The sequence below is a fragment of the Tachypleus tridentatus genome, chromosome 13 (genome assembly GCF_004210375.1).
Source record: "Tachypleus tridentatus isolate NWPU-2018 chromosome 13, ASM421037v1, whole genome shotgun sequence".
Classification (NCBI taxonomy): domain Eukaryota; kingdom Metazoa; phylum Arthropoda; class Merostomata; order Xiphosura; family Limulidae; genus Tachypleus; species Tachypleus tridentatus.
Genome location: NC_134837.1, coordinates 249586454 through 249604567, shown reverse-complemented (window position 1 = coordinate 249604567; position 18114 = coordinate 249586454). Strand labels below are relative to the sequence as shown.

General features: G+C 35.5%; 1 protein-coding gene across 1 annotated transcript in view; it reads left to right on the top strand.

Moving 5' to 3' along the window:
* The first annotated feature begins 363 nt into the window (after positions 1-363).
* Positions 364-18114, top strand: part of LOC143236507 (glycine receptor subunit alpha-4-like) — a 62807-nt gene continuing 45056 nt past the window's right edge. Inside the window, exons 1-4 of the mRNA XM_076474805.1 lie at positions 364-570; positions 9693-9787; positions 10723-10790; positions 11689-11912. Of these exons, the coding sequence (XP_076330920.1) occupies positions 413-570; positions 9693-9787; positions 10723-10790; positions 11689-11912 (545 nt within the window). The 5' untranslated portion in view covers positions 364-412. The remainder of the gene's footprint in view (positions 571-9692; positions 9788-10722; positions 10791-11688; positions 11913-18114) is intronic.

Genomic DNA, 18114 nt, shown 5'->3' with positions numbered 1-18114 from the left:
GATGTACAATACGCCATTCTAAAAAAATATAAACAAGAACGTAGAAACAAATTTCGAATTATAAACATTTGTCTAACAATGTATTGATTTTTCTTTGTGACATCTTTGCACATTTTGTTTCTATATCAGTATGCAGCTGATGTTTATGAGAATTTATAGCAGAAAAATATATTTATTACTATTTTTATTTCGAACAGCAACATCCTGTAACTTACATCAATTTATTATACATTTTATAACCATCCTGCTTCCTCGTTCATTTACATTGAACGGCATATTTTCTTTGTTGTGATAAAATAATGCGAGTTTCTTGCGCAAGCTCTAACTTGAAAAAACCTGGGTTGGAGATTACACTTCTTCGAGAGCAACTTCATTACATAAGATAAGCTGTCTCTCTCCTACTACCGCGTACATGTTGGCGCGCTCAGCTTTTAACGACAAGCGAGGCAATAAGTTTAAACAAAATCTTCGAAAAGCGAAAATGTTTCCACGTGCCTCTTATAATCTTGCGATATCTTCTATTTTAATAATTACGACAGTTTTACAAACTTCGAATTCTCGCACACAGAGGTAAGATGTTTCTGTACTATTATTATTAATTGTTTTACTTTATCAACAAATAGAGTTAATTATTATTTGTTCTCTATCACACAACAGACGAAAACCAAGGAATACTGGATGGTTTTTGACGTGTTAGTGCATTAACGTCTTTACTTTGCTCTGTTAGTTGTATAAACTAAGGTATATTAAATTTAAAAGCTTGTGAATTCGTCTTATTTTTGCTCAAAATAATATTAGTTTTTATTCATTCATAACGTGGCCAGGTGGTTGAGGCACTCGACTCGTAATCTGAGGGTTGCGGGTTCGAATCCCGGTCGCACCAAACATGCTCGCCTTTTTAGTCGTGGGGGCTTTATAATGTGACGGTTAATCCCACTATTTGTTGGTAAAAGAATAGCTCAAGAGTTGGCAGTGGGTGGTGATGACTTGTTGCTTTCTCTCTAGTCTCACACTGTTAAATTAGGGACGGCTAGCGCAGATAGCCCTCGTGTAGCTTTGCGCGAAATTAAAAAACAAACAAACTATAAATATTAGTTTAATATAACGCTAGTAAATCTTATGTGTACGAAATGAAGTAAGCTTTGTTATCACTTCTTTTATTTTGTTTCAAAACATATACAATAAACGATTAAAATAATCCTCCAAAACGGATGACGATTTCTAGAATTGAAATACCGAAAATAATTAGACTTCCCCTTTATGTGCGATTTAAAATTGTGAAATAATTTCTCCCTCTGTTTATTACGTATATTTAATGCGACTATGAAAAAGAGTGTGCCCCCTTTTCATAGCTGTCTGCCGTATTTTATCGAGGGAAAACGAACTCTTGACTTCAGTGTTATAAATTTGTAAACTCGGCGCTGTTCCTCCGGAGGAACACGACAAAAGAAACTGGAATAGGTTTAAAATAAGATTATATATATACACTGCTGGCCGAAATGTTAAGGCCAATGAACATAACGAAAACATATGCATTTTGCGTTGTAAGACTCAACCACTTATTTGAGTAGAGCTTCGAAAGAGGAAAATAAGAAAACGGAAAATAAAAATAAAAAACTTTTTTTGCATTTAACAGGGAAAATGTGAACACTATGAAATTAGTATAAATACTTGTTGGTCAAAAGTTTAAGATCATACCAAAAAGAAGTCCTAAACAGTGTAGGAAATGCCCAACAAGAGGTCACCAGTAGTGAGTTGCACGGCTGTCATTGCGAATAACTGCAAGCATTCGCTTTGGCATGGTCGATATAAGCGTTTGCAGAAGGCTGGCTTCAATGTTATTCCAAGTGGTGAAGATGACTTCGCGAAGATTATGCAGTATTTGGAATTGACGTTCATTTATATAGACTTCCTCAAAGCCATCCACCCCCAAAAATTTTCAAAGGGGTTCAGTTCGAACGAACACGCTGGATGGTCCAAAGGAATCATGTTATTTGCCATGAAAAAGTCCTTTGTTTTGCAGGTATTGTGGATTGCAGCGTTGTTCTGCTGAAAGATCCAGTCATTTCCACACAAATGAGGGCCTTCAGTCAATAAGCATGCTCTCTTCAACATGCCAATGTAGCCATCTGCTGTTTGACGCCCCTGTATAACCTAAAGCTCCATTGTTCCATGGAAGGAGAAAGCACCCCAGATCATGATGGAACCTCCTCCATGTGTCGTGTAGAAAATGTCTCCGGTGGGATATTCTTATTGTGCCAGTAACGTTGGAAACCATCTAGACCATCCAGGTTAATTTTTTTCTCATGTGAGAACAAAATCTTCGTCCACTTTTCTACGTCCCATTTTTGGTGCTTCTCAAAAAGTTTAACCGAGCTGTTCCGTGGTGTGGAAGGAGGCGTGGCCTTTGACCGCACATTATAACGCCCCCACGGTTGAAAAGGCGAGCATATTTGGTGTGACGCGGATTCGAACCCGCGACCCTCGGATTACGAGTCGAATGCCTTAACCATCTGGCCATGTCGGGCCCCAAAAGAGGCTATCTGTGCTCTGCCCAGAACGGGTATCGAAATCCAGTTTTTAGCGAGATGAATCCGCAGACAAACCGCTGTGCCTCTGAATGGGACTGAAAAACTGGAATAGAAAACCATTATCGATATCATACTGAAATGCCGAAAGTTCCTTCTTTTATGGGCACGAGCCACGAATTTCTGAAGCCCATAGCAACCCCTCTGATGAGAACGCATGTACCAAATGAATAATGATATCTTAAGATATATAGGCTATAAATAAAATATTAAATCATATCAGTATCAGTTATTCAGTAAATTTTACATCGAAGTTAATTATATTTACCACTTTTTTGTTCCAGAGAGAATATTAATTTTCCCGCCAAATACGAAAAGTATTTTTATATTAAAACTTGTAAATCATATATGTGTTTAAGAAAGATATCCATATATATATATATATCCTGGTTGTTGTTGTTTTTGTAATGTATACTTAAACCATAAAAGAAAACTTGATCTCGGAGTTATCGCTCAAGTTACAAACTACTGTTTTCAGGGGCCGGTGTTGGCCTGTTGTTAATAATCTGGGTAATGAATCCATCCAGGTTAAAGGCTTTGCGGTTTAGGTTCAGGATCTCTAATTTTAAACTTAGAATCAGAGCAAAGGCGATAAATCAACAGAATCTGCCGTCACTTCTAGAACCTGGGATAGATTGTTTTTTGAATTTCGCACAAAGCTAATTGGCCAAGCGCGTAAGGCGTGCGACTTGTAATCCGAGGGTCGCGGGTTCGCGCCCGCGTCGCGCTAAATATGCTCGCCCTCCCAGCCGTGGGGGCGTTATAATGTAACGGTCAATCCCACTATTCGTTGGCAAAAGAGTAGCCCAAGAATTGGCGGTGGGTGGTGATGACTAGCTGCCTTCCCTCTAGTCTTACACTGCTAAATTAGGGACGGCTAGCACAGATAGCCCTCGAGTAGCTTTGTGCGAAATTCCAAAAAAAACAAACAAACAGTAAGACGAAGCACACAAACATTTCGATCGCATAACTAATGCGCTGTACGCCTACTGCTAGAGAGTTCTTTCACCCAGCATTAGAGTTCACATCAAATCAACTGGGAATATACCACATAAATTCTTAGTCGAAAGGATATTTGTGTGAGTTATTTATAAAATACCATTTGTTATTGTACGTAGCGCCATAGATGTGCATTCAACATACGGTGCATGAGAAGCGAAGTTGAAAGGCTAGTGTGTTTTTACTTATTGGAAACCTATATTTTAGGGCCTCTGAAAGAGTATTTATAGAAAATTATTATTTACTTTTATTGTGATGATATGTCACACGAGGTAGTTATTATTAGGTTACACCTCGCAAGCCTAAATGTTATGTATCATAAACATTGATATAAGCCTAAAATGTTATATATCATAAACATTTGCATACGCTTAATATGCTATTTATAATCTACATTGTTGTAAGCCTAAGATATTATATGTCATAAATATTGATATATACTTTAATTTATGTGCTCACGTCTACATTTTCCGTAGCAATTTGCTGTTGTATTATTTTGGACTGGAAGTGTGGTTTATTACAATATGAATATTTTACTGTGAAATTTTTGGTTGTCGATTTAAAGAAATATATATAAACATTAGTGTTAAGCTGGCTTTTATCAACATTTGTCTAAACGGGAAGAATCTATTAGCTTTGAAATAAAAACTGGTCGGTTTCCATAAATAGTTCTTGGTTTCGAGCTTTCGATCTGTGTTATTTTGGTAAAATCTCTATTAACATTATAAAAGCATAATACTTTTGCAAACACTGAAAACCACAGTTTTCCGAAAGGATTGTTTATATATGTTGCATATAAACTGTATCATTATCTTTCTGACATAATGTTTTTGGAGTCATTTAAACATCTCTTTGTTTCTGTATTTGCACAGATGAATGATACTGTGAGATACACTTCTGCAACCAACGTTTTAAATGTTACGGAAGTTCAGTAGTTTCTATGAAATATGCAGATTAATGCAAAGCAACTTCCACACTTTATTTGTGTTTGTATTTTATAACTGGATAAAAAGATAAGTGCAAAAGAAAATAAGTAATTATTCTGATTATTCTCTGTTCATATTTATTGAAAAAAAACTTTGGATTAGGTTGATAAACTAAATTTCCTGTTACCTGCTGTTGCATTAGCCGTAGATAATGTTCTCTGTATTCCAGTGTCACAAATTTGGTATGTAATATTGTTTTGAATTTTGCGCAAAGCTACACGAGAGCTATCTGCACTAGCTGTCCCTAATTTAGCAGTGTAAGACTAGAGGGCAGGCAGCTAGTCATTACTACACACCACTAACTCTTGGCTACTCTTTTACCAACGAAGAGTGGGATTGACCATCACATTATAACGCCCCCACGGTTGAAAGGGAGCGCATGTTTGGTGTGACGGGGATTCGATTCCGCGATCCTCAGATTACAGAGTGTCTTAACCACTTAGCCACGCAGGGACCATAATAATTAATTTTTATTAGTTTAACGGCCCCATCGAAAGCTTGAAAAAACAAACAAACCTGAACTGTCCAAAATTATTTCTCAAAAGTTATAAGACGCATTATCACTAGGGAAGGAAAGAAAGAAAAGGTAGGATGTATCAAAGAACCAAATAAAAGAAACTAGTGCAAAAGCATTATAGACAAGACGAACCTTTAGGAAACTAATGAAAACAAGGATTAAACAAAATACTTGCTCCTGTAAAAGGAGCTTTAACAACAATTATTTAAGCAATAAATCTTCAGAAAGTTCTAAAGAGGTGACAAAGCCGCAAGAAGAACCCGTGGAAATATATGTGAATGTAATCAACTGTACATTAGCGAAACAAAACGACCAATCACGGCCGTGAATAAAGAATAACACTGCTTGAAAGGAAATAAACAGAATACCACGAATTACTTGGGCTTGAACTACACGTGAAGAGACAGAAAATAAAATACCCTTTTTCATTCATTAAAAGTACCATACTAATCCATTACGGTCGTTAGAAACTCTGAGTTATCAGCAGGGGAAAAATAAAACAAAACTACCTCTTACGTTTCGGGTTTGCCAATTCAATTAACATAATATTGAAACCTATCATCTGAACTAGCCCCAGAAAGTTCCTTGCTAAGACAATATCTGAGAGGACAGCATGCTTAGCTGCAACAGTTTTGTGAATTAGCGCTTACAGTGTCGGCTCCGTGAAACGAGGTTAAACATTATGTCTTTGTTCTCACACTTGTTGGTAAACAAGCCACCCTGGGCACATAACATTTATATGAATACTTTTCGTAATCAAGTTAGTTAGTTTGTTTTTGAATTTCGCGCACAGCTACTCGAGGGCTATCTGCGCTAGCCGTCCCTAATTTAGCAGTATAAGACCAGAGGGAAGGCAGCTAGTCATCACCATCCACCGCCAACTCTTGGGATACTCTTTTACCAAGGAATAGTGGTATTGACCGCACATTATAACGCCCCCATTACTGAAAGGGCAAGTATGTATAGTGTGAAGAAGATTCGAACCTGCTATCCTCGAATTAAGAGTCGAGTGCCTTAACCGCCGGGCCATGCCAGGCCCTTGATTTATGCTTTCTTTCCAGTTACTAGAGAGAGGCTAAAGTTTATTGAGCAGAGAAAACAGTTGTAGCTAAGTTAAACTTTTCATTTTTTAATCGTTTAGGGGCATCTTAGTGTAATCGGTTTTTTTTTTGCAATAGACATTTTTAATATCAGTAGTTTTCGAGCACAAAAATGCATTAACCGTTCCGCGGAAAAATCTGAAATTGCCAAAAGCTTTTTGACTTTGGATTAAAATAGTTCGACGAATTTACTTAGCAAACATCGAGTTCTAGTTCCACGAAACAGTTTGCTTGAGATCTAGTGAATTATACATGAATTGTGAGCCGAAGAAATCCAGTTCTTTTCTAGAGATTTGTTAAACAAGAATTTTCAGTGGGAGTTTTCAACGTCGTTTGTATGAAACTTTACATCTGGAAGGAAAATACACTTAGGTTGTTGTTTGTTTAATTTTGTACAAAACTATTTGAGCGCCACCTGCTCCGTGCCAGAGGAAAACGCTGTTATTCAACACCACATACCCACCATCTTGTGAGTTATTTTAATCCGACAGTGGGATTTTACCTTTGTTGTTGTTGTTGTTGTTTTATAACGTAACCCACGACTCAAAGCATGAAGTGAGATATTTTGTTGGTAAAGGGATGCAAGCCTTGGATACAGAGTCCAATACACTTGAAATAAAACTGCGATATTCAAATTATGATTTTAGTCCAATGATTTTTAGTTTGTTTCTTTTTGTCACCTTTTTCGTGGAAGACTGTTAGATTGAAAAAATGATATAATGTTAAAGCTGAAATTTGAATAAGTTTTCTTTTCAATGTCAGAATTACTCGAGTAATTTGTAGATTTGAAAAATTATTTGTCCAATTTTATTTAAATCGAAACACAGTGTAACGCTTTTTTTTTTGGTACGCTTCCCAGTTAAAGAGTAGTAAATGTGCTGCTTTATTACTCTAGAAATTTGGTTTTGATACTCATGTTGGGCACAACACAGATAGCTTTGTACTTAATTACAAACATATAAAATTTTCTGGTGTATTATAATCACAAATTTAAAATATTTTCCTGAATATAAAGTTAATTTTTTATCAGCTTACATAATTTTCCTAAAGAGGGCGTTGAAATAGTAAACTTAAATGAGGTTTAATTGTTTGAATTTCGCGCAAAGCTACACGAGGACTATCTGCGCTAGCCATCCCTAATTTAGCAATGTAAGACTAGAGGGAAGGCAGCTAGTCATCACCATCCACCACCAACTCTTGGGCTACTCTTTTACATTATAACGCCTCCACGGCTGAAAGGGCGAGCATGTTGGGTGCAACCAGGATTCGAATCCGCGATCTTCAAATTACAAGTCTACAGCCTTAATCCTCGTGACCATAAGGGCCTGCGGTTTAATATTTAAGTGCAAGTGATTAGAAGAATACATATAATCAAACTTGTCATAATACATCAGTATTAGAACTATTAATTAAAATAGAACTACTTTCCTAATATAGTTTCTTGGAGATCTTCAATGATTAGTTGACTGTGTATTAATTGTATTCCAATCACGATATATTTGTCATATCCATTGTTGACGACGCGTTTCACTCAATCCAGAGTTCTTCAGGTCAGCTGGGATACAACAAACACAGTTAATGGTCGGAACACTACTTATATAAACCATTTGATACAACAACAGTTATTATGGTCAATACGCCTTGTACAGTAATTTCTGTCACAAGACATTAGCATTAGGCCTATCGCATTTTTAAACGCCACATTTTTAGAGACTTCCAAGAATTTGAAAAGTGTATAACAATACCTATAATTTGAAGTAACAAGTTTGTGTGTGTGTTTTTTTATAGCAAAGCCACATCGGATTATCTGCTGAGCCTACCGAATGGAATAAAACCCCTGGTTTTAGTATTGTAAATCCGTATACTTACCGCTGTGCTAGCAGGGGGTGATAAGGTTGTTATCTGATAAAAAGTACTTTTATTTTGTATTTATTCATCCAATAGTTACAATTGAAATTCACAATTCATTTATTTTTTCTCGTGTGTTTCGAAGTAGAGTACGAACATAGTATTACAATATATTTGAACAATATACTTTAAATTTCGAAATTTATTTTATGTGTGTGTGCGTATATATATTGTTCAAATACTTAATTCAGGTGGGAGATTATTGCTTGTTTTTAACCAAAACCCGCAAATGAGTATCTGCTGTGTACACTTAAAGGAATCCAACTCCAGATTTTAACGTTGTAAGTCCACAAACTTTCTCCTCTACTGTTAGACAACGTGTGGCAAGTTAGAGAAGAATTCAACCAAAATATTTATTAATTGATTAAAAAAAAGCAAATTGTTTATTTATTTTATGAAATTATAATTGGAATTAGATAAAAATTTAGGGTTACTTCGGTTTTATATATATATCTTCCTGTAAGTTTTCCAAATGTAGCTTCCACTTCATAGAATTGAGTATTTCATTTATTGTGGTAGTTCGTAAAAAAAAATGAAATTTTGAAGTTTTATACGCAACACAATTATTTAATACATACACGACAATACAGTCATGTGACAGTCCTTTTCTAAAAAAAAAATCATTTCTATTATGGATTTTTTGGAAATTTGTCCTTCAAGAAAAACAAAGCATCATTATTTATTATTGAATAATTTTAGAATGTTGTTATTGAGAGGTTTGTATTATGTATATATATGACTTAGACTTTGTTAATTAAATATTGTATCTCTTTATAATTACTTTGCTAAAGGGCTGGTTTAAAGTTTCAAAAGCGCAGTCAACCAACCAAAAACCAAAATAAAACAAAGCAGATTTCAAACGAGGTGGTGCTTTGGATTGTATATATATATATATACATGTGTCTAATTCTAAAATTCACGGCTCTTTAAAATCAAAGTGAATTTTGTATATCAAGATTTTATGTACTGAATGTCTCCATGGGTTTACAAAGATATTAGTAGCTTTTATTTTTCTAATAAACAGAAACTTACCTAAGTCTAAGTTAAATCACTTTTACCGTTTTAGTAACTTTTTCGTATTCGAGTATCCTTTAATGCAAATATTACAATACAGGTATGCGTGCTTAAACGTTGGGCGTGTTTCTTGGAAGGGGGTCGTAGGTGCAAAGGCCAGCAAAAATAAATAAATAAAGGAGGTCATGATGAGTGTGTCTTTCTTATGGCAAAGCCACATCGGGCTATCTGTTCAGTCCACCGAAGGGAATCGGACCTCTGATTTTAGCGTTGTAATCCGGAGACATACCGCTGTACTTGCGGGGGGCAAAATAAATCATGAAATAACCGGGCTATTAACTTTATAATCCGTCTGTGTTTCATTTAGCAAAGCCACCTCGGATTATCTTTGAGTCCACCGAGGGGAATCGAACCCCTGATTTTAACGTTGAAAATCCGTAAACTTACCGCTGTACTAACGGGGGACGTCATGATGAGCTAATATTTAGTAGGTCTTGAAGTTGAGAGGGGATAAGATTCAAAGGTTGAATGAACTTTCACAAATTTCGATTAAGTGATTAATCTTTCGTCTCTTACTCAGTTCAGCTCACCTGATGTATGAAGACAAGGACCTGAACATTCTTGACGAACTTCTACAGAGCTATGACCGAAGAGTGACACCAACACACCACATGGGTAACAACCACAGTTTCTTTATGTGCATGACTAGAGTTAACTGAATTTGAAGGCTTGGATGACATTAGTGTTGTTTGTTCTTTAAAATATCGTAAACAGAAATACTCAGTATTTATCTCTGTAGCCAAATTTATTCGTTAACGCATTTCAAATTTTAAAGGCCTGCCATGGTCAGGTGATTAAGGCGCTTGACTCGTAAACTGAGGGTCGCGGGTTTGAATCCCCGTTACTCCAAACATGCTCGCCTTTTCAGCCGTGGGGGCGTTATAATATTTTACCACTATTCGTTGGTAAAAGAGTAACGCGCGAAATTAAAAAAAAAAACCGTCCACATTTTAAATGCAACACGCAAGACAGAAGGAAGTCATCACACGCTACCCAGTTTTTAAGTTAACGTTGTTATAAATTTAATTTACGACAGAATCCTTTGTTCGTGAAGGTTAACATAAAAATGTGTGGAAAAGTATTGTTTGTTTTGTTTCTGTTTTGGGAAAGAAAATATATAGTTAATCTATTGTTTAAAGTATTCTTTAATTTCCGTTTTGGGGTCTCACTACGTGTTTTAATTATCTCTGCTTATAATGTACGCATATACGTATACATACGTATATACGCCTGCGTGTGCGCAGTACAAAAATATTATAGGCTTATTACTTAACAGCTGTAATTCATTTACATTTATTAAATATTTCGAAATAATTAAAATGACCTTAGAGTGCAAACAGTAAAACAAACAACAAAAAACTTATTTCTATTGACACGTGTGCTTCATTAATGGGTTTAAAAGAATGAGTGACTTTGGCTAAATCTTCATTTGTATTATAGAAACAACTGAACAGCTTATCAATATCTTTATGATTTTAGAGTTTGTCTTTTGAGTCTTAATAAAGAAATTAACATATTTTAACCAGTTAGTTTGGTGGCGCTCTTTTCAGGTTTACCTACTACGGTTGAATGCGAGCTCTACTTGCGAAGTATAGGTGCTATTAACCCTGCAACTATGGTGAGTGTATTAACCCTGAAACTATGGTGCTCGTATTAATCCTACAACTATGGTGAGTGTATTAACCCTAAAACTATGGTGAGTGTATTAATCCTACAACTATGGTGAGCGAAAATAAACTCCAATAAATAAATGCTTTTTACACACACACACACACACACACACAAACACACGTGAAATTTATTCATCTAATTATAACATTAAGTGTTAACAAAGACACTGTAATAAAACAACTTCAAAATTACACCATCTTACTCGAGTATAATATATATATATTATATATATATAAATGTGTGGTTATCTGGCCGAGTTACGGTTTTTTAATTTCACTCTAAATATCCATCCTCGTACAAAATTCTATTATTTATCACGTTCGTAATTTGTGCTCCTTTTACTGGATGTTGTATTACGTGTTTTATTGAATCATTACAAAAGTATCTAACATAGACACTTGCAAAGTATTTAATTACTAATTACACAAGTAATATATATATATATATATAAATTTATTTCGACAACTTATATTCAAACAAAGGCTTAAAATTATCTTTAGAAAATTTACAGTCGCTTGTCTATGTAGTGTCTCATTAAGTAACTCCATGCTATTTTCTATTCGAATTGGGCTAACTCGTTTATAAATTATTTTGTCTGGTCGTGTAATGAACCGTTTTATTCTCTATCTGTGTTCTACAAAAATAAAAAAAAAATCAGAACTTAGAATTGTAACTTAACGCCTCACATGTCCATCGACGGATCACGTGTTTATAAAAACAATCTACGTAAGAGCTATTCTTTTTGCTATATACATATAAACTGAATATACATATGAATTAAACACATTTCAGACTTTGTATGGCTATTATGGACGTGTAAAAGTGTTGTATTTTGTTTTCATCAGGATTATGAGGTGGATCTGTATCTTCGCCAGACTTGGCATGATGAACGCCTGCGCAGTAACAATTTGACTCGACATTTGGACCTGAACGATCCAGTCCTGGTCAAGAGGCTGTGGCGGCCAGACGTTTACTTTCCCAATGCTAAACACGGGGAATTTCAATATGTGACGGTCCCCAATGTTTTACTGAGAATCAATACTAACGGAGATATTCTTTACATGCTTAGGTTGGTGTAAAAGGACAATAATTTTACTTTTAATGGATCCAGTTTAAGATTCCATTACTCATTCTAGCTTAACAGAATCACACTTCTCTTTAAAAAAAAAATTACACAAAAAACAAATGTAAAAGCTAAAGCACTTAGAATTTTTAACGAGAGAATGCTTCAATAATGTTTCTGTATAGTGGTAGTTAGTCCGGTTTTATCACCAGTTGTAACCCACTCGCGTATTGTAAGTATCTATCCTTCTATTTTATAACTTTCTGAATTAATTGAGTTCTACTCCAAGCATATACATAGTTACGTCTTATTTAAAACTTAGAGTCGTAGTAATCTTAAAAATTGAGAAAACAGGATGATGTCTCGAAGTGTGGTTGCCCTTGGAACTGAAAGAATCTCATCTCAGCCTTCGTGTATATCTTGTATCATCCTTTTAAGGAATAGTGCAAGTAATTATCAAGTGCATTTTGTAATATAAAGGACATATATAGTGCAAACATCAGTTAAATGCAAGATTTAGTACCAGGATTATAGCTCATTACTTAACACTTAGAAAGTCAATAGATTGTGTTAAAAATATGAGGATTTATTGAAAATATTAATTCATGTGAACGCCTTAATTTATATAGAAGATCGTTTGTTTAAAGTAACTGATGACTACGGTCCTCTCAAACTTTCCTGATTTTTAAAATTATTTGACCACATTACGTGTGCATTCTAGAAACATCATGTTTCATTAACAATGACGACAAATACGAGTGGGATTTATCCATTCTTTAAATACCATGATTTACCACCAATGTTTTATTCTACGAGTTTCAGTGGACTGTTTAAGAATTCGTAGTTTTCTGTTTATTATTCACTATTCGAAGAAATGAAATGAAGTTTCAAAACGTATAGATCAAAAATTAAGAAAGAAGTCCTAAAACACCACATAAACAAGAATTGAAACCTTTGTATAAAAAGGAAAAAAATGAAACATATAGAAACTAAAACTTCCTATCTCCATTAGTCAAGAGTTTTCGAATTAAACTAAATCCATCATTTGTTGAAAAGATTGTAACAGGCAAACCCAATTATTAAGTAACAGATTTTTCCCCACCTCATGATGGACTTTATTTAGTTCGAAAGAGCCCCCCCCCGCTAGTACAGCGTTATGTCTCCGGATTTACAACGCTAAAATCAGGGGTTCGATTCCCCGCGGTGGGCTGAGCAGATAGCCCTATGTGGCTTTGCTATAAGAAAAACACACACAAACACACATAGTTCGAAAGCTCATGACTTACGGAGGTTTTAGTTTTTTGATGTTCCTTGTCTTCTATTCTGTACAGGTTTTATTCCTATTTAGGTGATGTTTTTGATTTAGTACGTATTCTGTATTATAAAATTTTGTGTCTAAAGAAACCTTTAATGAACTGCGTTAACATTAAACGTACATGTTTGAAGCAAACTAATAAATGCTTCTTTGAGAGTATTTACAAATATTCACACAAAATGTATCAAGCAAATAAATCACTTCCTTACGATAAAACAGAAAATAAACTAACAAAAAAAATTACTTAAAGGAATAGCACTTCAGATCTGTTTTTTGTCTCCCAAGAGTCATATCATTAATAGCCTGGTGATAGGGACACTCGACTCGCAAACTGCTTGTCGTAATTTCACACCTTTCACCGAATATTCTCGTCCTTTCATAATTGGGCGTTATAATGTTGCGGTTAATTCCAGTATTCTGAGTAAAAAGTAGCCCAAGAGTCTGCAGTTGGCGATGCTCATTAGCTGCCTTCCTTTTAATCTATCATATCTAAATTAGAAACGGCTAGCGCAAATAGCCCTCGACTAGTTTTACAAGACATTTAACAAAAAAACAAACAGACCTTTCACTTGGTCGACAAATAGTCGACTCGTAATCTAAGGGTCACGGGTTCGAATCCCCGTCACACCAAACATACTCGCCCTTTCAATTGTGGGGGCGTTATAATTTTGCGATCAATCTCACTATTCATTGATAAAAGAGTAGTCCAAGAGTTGGCGGTGAGTGGTGATGACTAGCTACTTTCCTTCTAGTCTTACACTGCTAAATTACTAGGGACGACTAACGCAGATAGCCCTCGGGTAGCTTTGTGCGAAATTAAAGAAAAAAACCAAAACCTTTGATTAGTACCAGAACTCGTCGCCTGGGTTTCGCCAGCTTTCGGTGTTTAGATTTGACATTTAAAAGTATTATACTGCGTATGGAAAAAAAGGTTCCACATAAATCTTCTCTCTCATCATCTGTTTCAACCAATTAGCGTGGTTGAATTATTATTATATACTTTTCTTTCTGAACAATCCTAAGGAACAAAATGAAGAATATCATGTTAAAAATATGACAGGCCTAACAGTAATACCTTGTAACAAGTGTAGTTAATTACAATCACGCTTTATTTTTTGGGCATATAAGCGTTTTCTGTTTTAAAAATCTTTTAATATTTAGTCAATGGCCATTGATAAATTTGTTTATTTCTCTTAACTGGCCAATCACAAAGCTTAAAACGTGTGAAGTCTGTAATAGATAATAACAATTTGTGAAATAAGTGAATTATGTCAATGTTACAGAAAAATTTGTCTCATTTCAATTATTTTGTTGACGTCGCGAAGTCTTTACATCTTTATATCTTGATATAATTGGAAGCGGCCTCTTATTTTAAGATACTAAAATAAAAAGTTTGTTTTATTTGTTTATTTTGAATTTCGCGCAAAGCCACACGAGGGCTATCTGCGCCAGCCGTTCCTAATTTAGCAGTGTAAGATTAGAGGAAAGGCAGCTAGTCATCACCGCCAGCACTTGGGCTACTCTTTTACCAACGAATAATGGGATTGATCTGCACATTATAACTCTCCCACGGTTTAGTGTGACGGGGAAAAAATTATCCTACGTTACTTTGATAAAAGCACTGTTGGAATGATGCAAGATGGTGTACACAGGTGGTTGTCCTTTCTTAATGGTTGTGGCATACATAACATGTATGTAGTCAAGACAACGGAATGACGCAACAAGTGGTCTATTTCATCATCTCCTTCGTCGTATGTACGTTATTAAACGCTTGGCTGCGGAAAAGTCATTGGTTAAACATCGTAAACTTCGTTTGTTTGTTATTTGACACAAATTACACTCTACATGTTTGACGTATGTATGCTCCGGTGTCCGTTTATAAGTTTTTTGTTTCAAACATTAAGGATAAGCATTGTGAATTTCATTTGCGCGTCGAGAGGCATCTAAAAGTATAGCCCCCCAGTGGCTCAGCGGTATGTCTGCGGACTTACACGCTAAAATCCGGGTTTCGATACCCGTGGTGGGCAGAGCACAGATAGCCCATTGTGTAGCTTTGTGCTTAATTCAAAACAACAACAACAACAATCTAAAAGTATATGAAAATCAACGAATATGACCTCCTATGAGTCAACGGTAACATAACGAACTCGAAACGGTAAAATCTAAGATTCGATTCTCCGAACAAGACCGAATGTGGACATAGTCCACATTTGCACTAAGAAAATAACAACCAACTAAAATAATTTAATGTTCATTAACTATTTTTCATGCTTATATAAACAAAAGTCGGCTCAATTTTCCATCTAACTATTTTTAACACTAAGTATGCTTCTTTTGAATTTTTTTTTCAAAATTTAAAACAAATATGTGTTTTTTTATAGCAAAGCCACATCAGGCTCTCTGCTGAGCCCACCGACGGGAATCGAACCACCCCTGATTTTAGCGTTGTAAATCCGTAGACTTACCGCTATACTAGCGGAGGGTAATTAAAATGAGGAAATAAGGTATTGATCCAGTGACCGAACTTGGACAGAATGTGCTCATTAACAAGATATGCAAATTGTTTTCAGCGTTTTCCCAATAAAATAGAAGATGCAACTAAATGTAATCCTTTTGTAGTTGTTTTTCGATAAAAAGCTCACTTTAATAAAACAATTCGAAGCGCAAACATTCGTAAAAAGACATTTAGAAACCCAATCAAAATTTTATTTTTCTTTTAGAACAGTTTAGATGTGAAGATTCTTCAATAATATGAGAGTAGAATGAGATATAATATTATTTTAGTATTGAGAGAACAGGTTGTGCAATAGATAATAGAATTTTCGGGAAAATCTTTACCCCTTACTCGGTGGCTCAGTGTTAAACTTTAGGGTTTATAACGTTAAAATTCGGAGTTGATTACCCACGGTATACCGTGCGAAAGAATCTTATTGTGTAGCTTTGCGATTAAAAATAAACAAACAGAGCCTTGTTTTTTTCATTACCTATTGCTAAAACTCGGGTTTCAGTTTCCTCGCGATGGATTCAGGGCAAGACAGTCCCTTGTGTAGTTTTTCGCGCTTAATAACAAAGAAACATAATTTCGTTTGTTTTCAAAAACTCGGAGAGCTTAAGGTTGAACTACTACTGTGTATAATAAATCACGTACTTTGATCTCTCGAGAATTTAGGTCACAAGCAATATTGTCTTTCTGGATTGGTAGTGGAACTTTCTATGTTTTTATGTGAGTTCTTGTTTCTTGTTTTACACCCTACACCAGCGCTAGGTTTTGCTCAAAAGTTTATGACTCTCTTTCACAAAAAAAGACAAATACGGTTGCGAAAAAGAAATAAACATACTCGCGTTTTTAAATACAATTATATACTTAAGAACTTTTGTCTTATTAATACACGTGAAATAATAATTTTTATATTTAAAATATTTATGTCCAGTCTGATGTAAGAAGTGCAAGTGAGTCCACTAAATTTTCATCCTCAAAGGGATTTTTTTTATAAAGACAATTCGATAACAATTATATTCATTAGTGAAAAGGTGTCTAGATTGGTTGAAGCAAGAAAAGTTTCTTCGTATCTTAATATTTCAGCAATGAGATCTATTTAACTTTTTATTACTGTTATACATCTTATTTCTGAATAGCATAAAGAAGGTAGGTTGAAAATATTTTACTAAAATGTTTTAGACCCTTACAAGTCGTTACATTCCATGGTGCTTCCGGTCATGCTGTATCTGAAGACCGTGCATCTTGACAATAATCCTGAGCGTAGTTCCCAGTTCAAAAACCTCTATCGTCAGACTGTCGTGTCCAAACCTTCCTTTCTGAAGGTTTTCCACAATATTTCTAGGGCAGAAGGAAAGTGGCTCTAAGCGCCCGTTTCTTCAGTTCGATCGCACATGAACTGATAACCATTGCTTCCGGCGATTTGGCCAGTATACCTTCGTATGGGATAACATGAATACCTGTTTTATTCTCCAACTGCTTGAGGTATACAACGGTTAAATGGTAAGTATGACTGGAAGTCATGTCTTGGTGAATATATATACTTAAGCCTTACGTCCTTACAGTCTCCCGCTGGTACAGAGGTAAGTCTACGGATTTAAAAAGCTAAAATAAGGGGTTTGATTCCCCTTGGTGGACTCAGAAGATAGCTCAATGTGGCTTCGCTATAAGAAAACACACACACATACATACAGTCATGTCAAAAAGGCAGGACACCCTATGAAAGCCTGTGTATTTTTGTAACATTTTTGGGTATATAGATATTTAATTTCAATTTCAACAATACTGAGAGATTATAGGAATATAGCTAAACAATTAAGAAAAGACTTTTTTAAGATCTTCTGTAAATGTAATTCAACAAAAATGCATATTCTAACTGAGGAAAAAGTTAGGACACACTACCCCCTAATAGCTAGTGTTACCCCCCTTTGGCTGAAATAACTGCAGTGAGACGCTTCTTGTAGCCATCTACCAGTCTCTGACATCGGTCTGAAGGAAGTTTGCCCCACTCCTCAATGCAGAATTCTGTCAGCTGTGAGATGTTTGAGGGTTTCTTGCATATACAGACCGTTTCAAGTAACCCCACAGCATCTCAATGGGATTAAGATTTGGGCTTTGACTCGGCCATTCCAGGACTCTTCATTTCTTTGTTTTCAGCCAGTCCTTGGAGGATTTACTGGTATGTTTTGGGTCATTGTCGTGTTGCATGGTCCAGTTCCGCTTCAGCTTTAATTTTCTTACAGATAGTCTCGCATGATCCTCAAGCACCCTCTGATACACAGTAGAATTAATGGTAGATTCTATGATTGTGAGCTGTCCAGGCCCTGCTGCAGCAAAACAGCCCCAAGCCATGACACTTCCACCTCCATGCTTCACAGTTGGTATGAGGTTCTTTT